At 36.3% G+C, this 11156-nt stretch overlaps 1 protein-coding gene across 1 annotated transcript in view; it reads left to right on the top strand.

Moving 5' to 3' along the window:
* The window catches only part of LOC140236264 (uncharacterized), a 50193-nt gene extending 48191 nt beyond the window's left edge, over nt 1-2002 (top strand). Inside the window, exons 11-12 of the mRNA XM_072316224.1 lie at nt 32-100; nt 1892-2002. Of these exons, the coding sequence (XP_072172325.1) occupies nt 32-100; nt 1892-2002 (180 nt within the window). The remainder of the gene's footprint in view (nt 1-31; nt 101-1891) is intronic.
* Nucleotides 2003-11156: the final 9154 nt, after the last annotated feature.

Below are 11156 nucleotides of genomic sequence, written 5' to 3'. Positions count from 1 at the left end.
GTGTCCTTTGATTATCTTCATCATGTTACAGGTGGAGTGCATCACCACCAATGACGAGCCATTAAGATCTTTTCTGAGAGATAATCAATTCGGCATACAGGTAACTATTTTGTTATTAGCTTTTTACTTTTTTCTCATACTTTTGTTCTCTCAATAATGAGATTATTAATATTCATATATGTTATATCCATGAAGTGTAGTTATTGATGGCCTAGCATTACCTTAGTGGGACATCTGGATGGAAGCAGAGAAAAAGTCACAAGAAGAACAGCGAAGAGATTTACTATGGGAAATTCTCTCAAGAGTATGACGTCTTATCTTAATCCAGTTCAATCTTATTCAACAGTACGTAATGGTGAACAGTGAGGAGAAACAAGAGGGAGGTAGAATTAATCTGCTGCGAAGAATGTAGAATCAAGTTAAAGGACATCAGCAATGTGATTTACACTTTGATCTTATACGATAGGGTCTTTTAGTAGTATCACATATTGATACAAAGATGTTTAATTCCGAGGTAATGTCGGTAATTTTAGCGACAAAAAACAACAACAACATCAACAAAAAAACAAAACAAAAACAAAACAATCAAAATCCAACTGAACTTAAAGAAATGTTTTCAATTTCAACATAATAAGTAATTTGATATGAAGTGAAAGAAGAATATTCCACATTAGGGGTTTGGGTGTGATAAATGTCTCAAAAGCAGGCCTAATGCTTGATGATTTGTTTTTAACCACTCATCTCTGTTTTCGGGTAAGACGTAGGCATGGCAGGCTGTCGGGAAGCATTGATACCAACGCGCCTTACATGTCGTCGCGCAAACAATCCATCCTTCGCGAGCTTGCGGCGTACGTTACTGCCTGGACATGGTGAAGATGAAGTTAGTCATCTAATGTATGGGGTGTTGTCAGATTCCCGCAAACGAGGATACTAACTTTAATATTAGAATTTGTAGGCGGCATACGTCGTCAAGGATGAATTGTTTCGAGCGACAATTATGCAACATCGCATATTCGAGTAAAATGCAGTACCTAAGTGCTCTGGCGATAAACTTGTTCGGATGTTGCCGCAATACTTTCTATTGAATGAACACCAATGACAAGGATGAAGGCCCGTTTACACCGAGCACGGTAAGGGTAACGGGCCGGGTTTCTGCAATGGTGTGCCAAAAAGGAACTATGTCTTGTTCTGTTACAATATCACTTCCCCGCCAACAATTTTGTTACAGAATTGATCTTCTACTGTTTGTTTTGTTGTTCATGATTTAGTCATAGGAATGACGTTTTGGATGATTTTGTTGCGGATTTCTTTTTTTTTTTTTAACTGAACAAGACATGGTTCCTTTTGGGGCACCATAGCAAAAAAGAACACAAAAAAATACAAAAAAACACAAACAAAACAAACAAACAAACAAACAAACAAACAAACAAACAAACCGGCCCGTTGCTCGTACCGTGCTCCGACGGTGTGGACGCACCCTAAGGGTTCGCTAACCGCGCGTTGTAATACATTTATGTAACGGCCCAGACTAAAACCTTATAATGTCACTGATTACAACTTTCTTCAATGGACCAAAAATATAACCCTTGGGTTGATCGTCATTTTTTTTTTTTTTGCCTTACATTGAAGACTGATCGTTTCTCTACCATATATCAAAATTGTGCGGCTTATGACGAAACTGAAATAGAGATATTAAAGTTTTACTGGACCATTAGCAATATATGATTTTATAGCTTTGTTATTATGTAAAAAAACGGAAATTCGTTTTTAGCCTACGTTTGGAAGATTTTGAACTGGGTGGTCACTCATTTGGATCAGACAAACATCACCCAATCCTCTACTAGCTTGGAAAATTGTCTTTCTATTAAATTCTCCTCTCACTCTCTAATAGACACCCAGTGATGACAGCAGCTCAGAAGACGAGAGCAGTCAAGAAACAGAACAAGGTTTTGGGCAAGAAAACTTCCCAGCTGCTCCGGACGAATTTGAGACAAACAACTAAGGAAGCATGGTACTATTAGGTACTATTAATAACTATTATGTTACTCTTCGAGGAGTTGGTTTCTTGAGAGGACCAGGACAAGAAAGGACACGTGCAAGAGGAAGAAGGGAACAAGCAAGATAAAGAAATCAATGCAGGAGAGGGGAACAAACTAAGGCTTAACATCATAAAAAGAGGGGACTCAAAGGACTCAGAGGGCAATCCGTACACCTTCCAGGCAATGAAGCGTGCATTCTTCCACCGAATGGTCTGCCGTGATCTGTCCATGGAGCTACTATTTGAGTAGCCCCATGGTCTGTCTTTGGAGAATGATACACCAAGACCGAATGAGGGGGGAGGGGGGCTATAGAAAATGCGACCATGGCGAAAAGAGGTCCCGAAAAAAAAATACATTGAGCCAAGATTTGAAATTCGAATACAAAGCGAGGAAGGACAATAGTGTCCATGCTATGGGATTGCATAAAAACAAAATCTAATAAGGAGCCTACGTATTTAACAACCCCACATTAGGATTCAGTGAGCCGCAGCGAGCTGAAACATTAACAGCAGAAATGTGAGAGATCTACTAATTAAATGGAGACGTACGCCTATGTACCGCTGAAAGTTGATAAACAAGCAGAGACTACGAGCTGGAGACACTGCTGACACGTGATTGTACCTTGTTGAGATATCATCATGGTTGAATGACAAACCTTGTTGGTCAGTCTTGAAGAAACATCTATTTCATGCGTTGTCTCCACTTGTCTTGTTTTCTTCTTCATTATATTGTGTTTGCAAACAATTTGTATTTGAGTCCAAAATAATGATTAACAGGCTTCTTATCGCAAGATACAGTTAGCAAGAGTACAAGTATGATATACTGAAAAAAACAACAACAATACGCACTCTCTGAGTGAGTAGCATGTATAGCAAGCGGTGTATTTTTTTTTTTTAATTCTTTCAGCTCATATTGGAAAAATGGTATTATGCCCTCTATACATGTCATTAATTAAAAGTATCTTGTTTTAAATCTTAGTGTAGTTCACAGTGAAATAATAATTGTATGAATAGGAATGGATATCGCTTTAATTGTGCATGTGAACATCTGGAATATAGTTCTACTGTACGTGGTCTCTCATGAACATGTAATTGCATGCTCTTACATTGGTTGATGTACAGAATATTTTGAGTTTTATACGTTGAATAGTAATAATGAGATGATAATACCCTATGTGGGCCCATGCACAACCAGATTTGTCATGCTGACACACACACACACACACACACACACACACACACACACACATACACATACACACATAAATGACAACGTTCTTTACTACTGTATTACATTGTGACGAATAGTAACTTGTTTGGATGACGACCACTATGGATTTACTAAGATTCCCATTGCTTTCCCCGAATACAGTACGTACGCAGGTAGATCAATTACTCATTCTGTCATAAAACATACAGATTAACTAGACTGTATAAGAAATTTCTTTCCCAAAATATGTGATTGCGATGCCTATATTCCTCCAAAGTTGTCGGAAAGTTATTATAGAATTATTTTGTATTGACTCTTGATGATTCTTTCTTTTTTTTTTTTTTGGATTTTGTACAATATTGTGACTTCAACTGAAAAGAGAAATTCAAATTACTGTTGAAGAGAGTAATTCTGTGTTAACAAAGGAAAAAAAAACCTTGTAATACTCGCCAGAGACGTTGAAAAACGAGGACATAACACCATGATAATGTATTATGTGACCCTGCACCTCAAAACAAATCACCAGACATGAATTTTTAGTTACGACCATATTCTGAAAGAGCAGATTTTAAGCATTAAAATGATGTATGACTCAAATCAAATGATCTCTCCTAACCTATCTAAATATGGGAAAGAAGGCACAAACTCAGGAAAAGTGTGAACTGAGAAAAGAGGCTCAGAAGTACAGTGTCTATTCAAGCGCTTAATCTTTGCCAAACCGTGCTGGCTATGCGATGAATGGGACAAAAAACAGGAAGTAAACCACCAGAGTAACAACAATGAAGGGATTATCAGATTAAACTGAAATTAAGCATGCCTCATTAACACATTCTGTTTATAATGAATGCTAACTTTCAAAGCAATAGCACTATCCTTTAAAAAGTTATTAGATTTGAAAATGAAGAGTGTGGACAAGGTTTTTCAGAAATGAAAAAGTGATTCTAAAGACACACCTAATCACACCATTCTACCAAAAATGTTCGTGATAAACTGCTTAAAGAAACACACTTTCCTGCCCGTTTTATGATACCAAATTTTAGCATAATGTGAGAGAAGACCCGCTCTTTCAGAAAATATGAAAAAGGCAAGTTTGGCTAGGTTGACCCATTTCAGTTATTTTCAGTCCTCACGCAAAATCAGTGTGTGCGACTTTATGTTCGTTTTGAGGTACACGGTCACATAATATGTACCGTTGTACCATATTATGGTACAAAGGAGCTTCGGTACAATATTAGTCTGGCACATATAACCGGAATGTATCTTATTGTCTTCGCTCTAAGTCATACCTGACAAAAGTCATCGAATGATACACGGACAAAATATTCGTGTAATAAAAACTAATTCGAATATTTTTTTTTTCTGGTTTGGTTGTCACCGTTGTCATTGTTATAGACGCTGACGTAAAAAAAAATGTATTAAGTTTGGTATGATGAATTTAGTTGCAGGACATATTGACGGTTTCAGGCAGTTTTAAATAGAGCCGCATAAGCATGAAAAAATATGATAACACTATTGCAGCTTTAGGCCGTCTGTCGATATGTAGGGCTATTGTGTGTTCAAAAGGTGTACATTGTTCTGGTGAGACAATCTCTCATTACAATTTGACAGTTTTACCTCACAGCTCGTGGATACCGCATTAATACGGTGACTTTGTCGCCTTTTGTATACCTCATGTTGTAATGATTTTTGAACATCTTATCTATGCCGCATTAACTTACCCTAATAATGAGTGGACATCCTTTCTGTTTTGAAGGTCACAAGGATGACTTCCATTTCAATATGTCTCCGATTTAGCTTCGGGGTTGGGCTCATTCCTTTGAGAGTGAATTAACACTCCTATAACTATGAGAGCAAATTCAATTCGAATCTAATCAATCTGACCAAGTCAACATGATCCTTGTTGATCAGTCTTGTAGAAACAACTCTGTTTCATGTGTTTTCCCCACTTGTCTTTTTTTCTTCCCTTTTCTAATGTTTTGTTTTTAAATATCTTTTATTTCAGTTGAGAATATTGATTTATGGGCATCAGGATACAGATAGCAAGAGTACAAGTATATTGAAAAAAGTTACAATATGCACACTACGAGTTAGTAGCGAGTATAGCAAGCTATTTCTTTGTTTTATTCTTTCAGTTCATAAAGGAAAATGGTATCATGATTTAAAAACATGTTTACGTGTAAGCTGTTTTAGATTGTCTGTGTAGTTTATGTAAATAGTGTCAGTGATAATTATGATTGTATGAATAGGAATGGATATCCCTTTGATTATGCATGAGAGCTTCTGTAATATACTTCTCATGTATATAAGGGACTCATGCCTCAAAGTCTTTTAGAACGTATTTCTGTAATTGCTCTTACTCTGGTTCATGTACAGAATGTATTGAATTACATATGTTGAATTATAGTAATGCCATGATTACACCTTGTATAGACCATATACTGGACGACCAGATTTGTTATGTTGTCAAAGGTGGATATCGGCAATCCATCCGGTTTTTTATATATATATATATATTTATTTCTATGAAAATTAAGTTCTATTATCTTACACGACACAGACATAGCCAGACAGACAAACAGACAGACACACACACACACAACATTATTGTATTACATTGTGAAGAATTGTTTGGATGAAGACCGATATGCACTGCCAGTAGACTTACTACGAAAAAACACTGCTGTCCCCGAATACAGTACGTAACATTGTAAACATGTATCACGTACTCACTCCATCGTAAAACTTTGTAGATTAAGTCTAAGAAATCTCTTTTACGAAATTTGTTATTGCGATGGCAATATCACTCAAAATTTGTAGAAAAGTTATTACACATTTAATTAGGTGATTCGAGTATCCTCTCGGATCACCTTCTGTATCTGTACGGATTCTTTGTTAGGTGATCCGAGTATCCTCTCGGATCACCTGTATTTGTACGGATTCTTTGTTGGTTCTTCTTATTTCTGGACAAAAGTTGTGTATCTACTTACTCAAAAAGTTCTCAGAGTATCAATTTCAAACTCATACCATATATGTATCATGTCCCAAAGACGACAAATTTTATGTATCACTGTGATCAGTCGACCGTGACGTCACTATGACGTCATTATATGAAAACACATTTTCATTCATATCTCATTAATGGAATGGAATTTTTCAATGAAATTTACGTCACATACATTTCAAGTTATGCGCATTTTACTCATATTCTCAAAATTCATATTTTCTCTTAAAACGTGCGCGTACGCGCGCGTTAAAATATTTGTATGCTCAAATCGAGCTCAAATTTTTTTTGCACACGTTTCAGACCATTTGGAGCATTTTTTGAAAAATTGAAAAAATTGGACGGACGCGTACGCGCGCGCACATATACGCACGTACAGCTCATACGCAATAGAAATTCCCCGTTTTTTCACACTTATCGGATGCGTAAAATGTCAAGGAATATTTCTACCAAGTTTCAAGTCGATCCGACTCAATATGACGTCATACGGGCCCGTTAAAGTTGAAATTCCGCGCGCGCGTCAATGGCGATATACAGTGCAACAATGCAAAAAAACCGCCAATTTTGAATCCGATTTTACTCGTCAGGATGGACGGTGACCCCCCATTTTCTTTACATATTCTGAAAGCTGATGAGTTGTACATGTCATTTCATGGGTTGGCGATGCTGAAAAAATGATAAAAAGATATCAAATTTCTTAATGAATTTTAAAAAGTAAATTTTCAAAATGACGTCATCAAATTTCAAGTTCATTCAAGCATATTTCACTTATTCTTTAGTTGATTTTCGTCCAAATTTCAATATGTTGTAGCTTATTAAATGGTCTTTCAGATATATATAACAACAATTTGATTGGATGACGGCATCACCTCGTAAAAAGGGATGAAAAGTAACATTGTTAAATTTGACCAGTTTACGTGTTATCTCTATGGGAGTGCAGGTTTTCTGGAAATGAAAACTGACATGACTATCTTTATCGAGCACTAGCTCACTTATGCTTCGGTGAATTTCTTTCATATTTTAGTATGTTGTAGCTGAGACTTTGGGCTATCGTGAATGTGCCCTTCGTTTTTTCATACGGAGTCGGCATCATGCCCAAAAACTTGGTTGAAATTAAAGCTTATCTTCCATGTATTTTCATATTCCTTTCTTTCTGCAACTTTCTTTGCAATAACTCAAGAAAAACAAGCTCTATCAGCCCAATATTTTGCACATGTTTAGTTTATGTCACGTACATTATTTTATAAAATAACAACTACTTGATCGGGCACCTTCTTGGGTATGTAAATTAGGGTCAAAGGTCAAAAATGTTTCATCCTGTATCTTGGTGAATACATGTCTTATCTTTCCCATATTTTGCATACGTAAAGACCATGTTACAAGAATCATTTCACAAAATAACCACTTTTTGCTCAGACGCCATCTTGTCTGTTCAAAGTAGGGTCAAAGGTCATATGTACTTCTTTCTTTATCTTCATTATGACGTGTTATCTCTATGGGAGGGAATTTTTCTAGATGTGAAAATTGACATGATTGTCTTTATCGACGACTAGCTCAATTACCCTTCGGTGAATTTCTTCCAGATTTTAGTATGTTGTAGCCAATGTGATACTCTTTAAGTTTTCTTCAATCAAAGTTTTAATCGGATGATGTCTTCACCTCGTGAAAATAGATATAATGTAACCTTGTCAAATTTAACCAGTTTACGTGTTATCTCTATGGGAGGGAATTTTTCTGGAAATGAAAATTGACATGACGGTCTTTATCGAACACTAGCTCACTTACTCTTCTGTGAATTTCTCCCAGATTTTAATATGTTGTAGCTGAGACTTTGCGCTATCGTTTCTTTGCCCACTCTTTTTCATGCGACATCGAAATCACGTCGAAAAACTTCGCAAAAATTAAAGCTTAGCTTCGATGTATTTTCATGTTACTTTCTTTCTGCAACTTTCTTTGCAATAACTCAAGAAAAACAGCCCCTATCACGCCCATATTTTGCACATGTTTAGTTCATGTCACGTACATTATTTCATAAAATAACAACTACTTGATCAGACACCATCTTGGGTAAGTAAATTAGGGTCAAAGGTCATAAATTTTTCAACCTGTATCTTGGTGAATACATGTCCTATCTTTCCCATATTTTGCACACGAAAGACCATGTTACAAGGATCATTTCACAAGATAACCACTTTTTGGTCAGATGCCATCTTGTCTGTGCAAAGTGAGGTCAAAGGTCATGTGTACTTTTTTCTCTATCTTCGTTATGACGTGTTAACTCTATGGGAGGAAATTTGTCTAGATGTGAAAATTGACATGATTGTCTTTATCGAGCACTATCTCACTTACCTTTCGGTGAATTTCTCCCAGATTTTAATATGTTGTAGCTGAGACTTTAGGCTATCGTAGTGTGCCCTTCGTTGTTTCATACGATGTCGGGATCATGTTAAAAAACTTGGTTGAAATTAAAGCTGCGCTATCGTTTCTTTGCCCACTCTTTTTCATACGACATCGAAATCACGTCGAAAAACTTCGCTAAAATTAAAGCTTAGCTTCGATGTATTTTCATGTTTCTTTCTTTCTGCAACTTTCTTTGCAATAACTCAAGAAAGATATTCCCTATTACCCCCATATTTTGCACATGTTTAGTTCATGTCACGTACATTATTATAAGATAACAACTACTTGATCGAACACCATCTTGGGTAGGTAAATTAGGGTCAAAGGTCATAAATGTTTCATTCTGTATCTTCGTTGTAGTGTATACCGAATTTGGTACCAAAGATGGCAGACCTGACTCTCTTTTCTAAATGAGAATTAAAACATCACACGGTCAATGTCATTAAACACAGATGAAGCCTGTATGGTCATGCCTATTGCGATCAGCACTCGAATCATCGATTAAAAAAAAATCGGATCACCTAATTTGTCAGTGTTGACAAATTCCAAGTCTAGTTAGGTGATCCGAGTATCCTCTCGGATCACCTTCTGTATCTGTACGGATTCTTTGTTCTTCTTCTTCTTCTTCTTTCTTTATTTCTGGACAAAAGTTGTGTATCTACGTACTCAGAAAGTACCCAGAGTATCAACTTCAAACTCATACCATATATGTATCATGTCCCAAAGACGACAAATCTATTGTATCATTGTGTTTGGTCGATAGTGACGTCACTATGACGTCATTATATGAAAACACATTTTCATTCATATCTCATTAATGGAATAGAATTTTGCAATGAAATTTACGTCACATACATTTCAAGTTATGCGCATTTTACTCATATTCTCAAAATTCATATTTTCTCTTAAAACGTGCGCGTACGCGCGCGTTGAAATATTTGTATGCTCAAATCGAGCTCAAATTTTTTTTGCACACGTTTCAGACCATTTGAAGCATTTTTTGAAAAATTGAAAAAATTGGACGGACGCGTACGCGCGCGCACATATTCGCACACACAGCTCATATGGAATAGAAATTTCCCGTTTTTTTACACTTATCGGATGCCTAAAATGTCAAGGAATATTTCTACCAAGTTTCAAGTCAATCCGACTCTAAATGACGTCATACGGGCCCATCAAAGTTGAAATTCCGCGCGCGCGTCAATGGCGATAGACAGTACAACGATGCCAAAAAAACGCCAATTTTAAATCCGATTTTACTCGTCAGGATGGACGGTAACCCCCTAGTTTCTTTACATATTCTGAAAGCTGATGAGTTGGACATGTTATTTTATAGGTTGGCGATGCTGGAAAAATGATTAAAAGATATCAAATTTCTTAATAAAGTAAAAAAAGTAAATTTTCAAAATGACGTCATCAAATTTTAAGTTCACTCGAGCGTATCTAACTTATCCTTTGCCAATTTACACCCAGATTTCAGTATGTTGTAGCTTTTTAAAAGGTCTTTCATTACTATATTTACAACATTTTGATTGGATGACGGCATCACCTCGTAAAAATGGATTGAAAGTAATGTTGACAAATTTGACCAGTTTACGTGTTATCTCTATGGGAGAGCAGTTTTTCTGGCAGTGAAAATTGACATGACTCTCTTTTTCGAGCACTAGCTCACTTATGCTTCGGTGAATTTCTCCCAGATTTTAATATGTTGTAGCTGAGACTTTGGGCTATCGTAAGTGTGCCCTCCATTTTTTCATACGATGTCGGCATCACGTCGAAAAACTTGGTTGAAAATGGCACGAGGCTTCGATGCAGCGTCATTTTGCTTAATACACAGGGCCTATGGAGAATGAAATAGGTCATTGGGTAGCGCATCCGACTCGTAATCCTAAGGTCCCGGGTTCGAGGCTCACCCCTGCCAATATCTTTTTTTAATTTTTGTAAACACTTTTTTTCTTCTTTTCCTGTAGTTAATCTTAATCTCCCTTTCCTTACTTTATCTTTTTCTGATTTTTTTATGCTTCTCCTTCAAATTTCTATACAATAACATAATTTTTTCTTTATTTTTCTCTCTTTCTACTACTTTTTGTGCAATAGATGAACAACAACAATGGCTATCAATCCCATATTTTGCACATGTTTAGTACATGTCACGTACATTATTTCATAGAATAACAACTATTTGATCGGACACCATCTTGGGTATGTAAATTAGGGTCAAAGGTCATAAATGTTTCATCCTGTATCTTGGTGAATACATGTCCTATCTTTCCCATATTTTGCACACGCAAAGACCATGTTACAAGAATAATTTCATAAAATAATCACTTTTTGCTTAGACGCCATTTTGTCTGTGCAAAGTGGGGTCAAAGGTCATATATACTTCTTTCTTTATCTTCGTTATGACGTGTTATCTCTATGGGAGGAAATTTTTCTAGATGTGAAATTAACATGACTATCTTTATCGTGTATTAGCTAACTTATGCTTCGGTGAATTTCTCCCAGAT

The sequence above is a fragment of the Diadema setosum genome, chromosome 12 (assembly GCF_964275005.1).
Source record: "Diadema setosum chromosome 12, eeDiaSeto1, whole genome shotgun sequence".
In the NCBI taxonomy this organism is placed as follows: Eukaryota; Metazoa; Echinodermata; class Echinoidea; order Diadematoida; family Diadematidae; genus Diadema; species Diadema setosum.
This window is presented reverse-complemented; position numbering and strand designations above follow the sequence as displayed.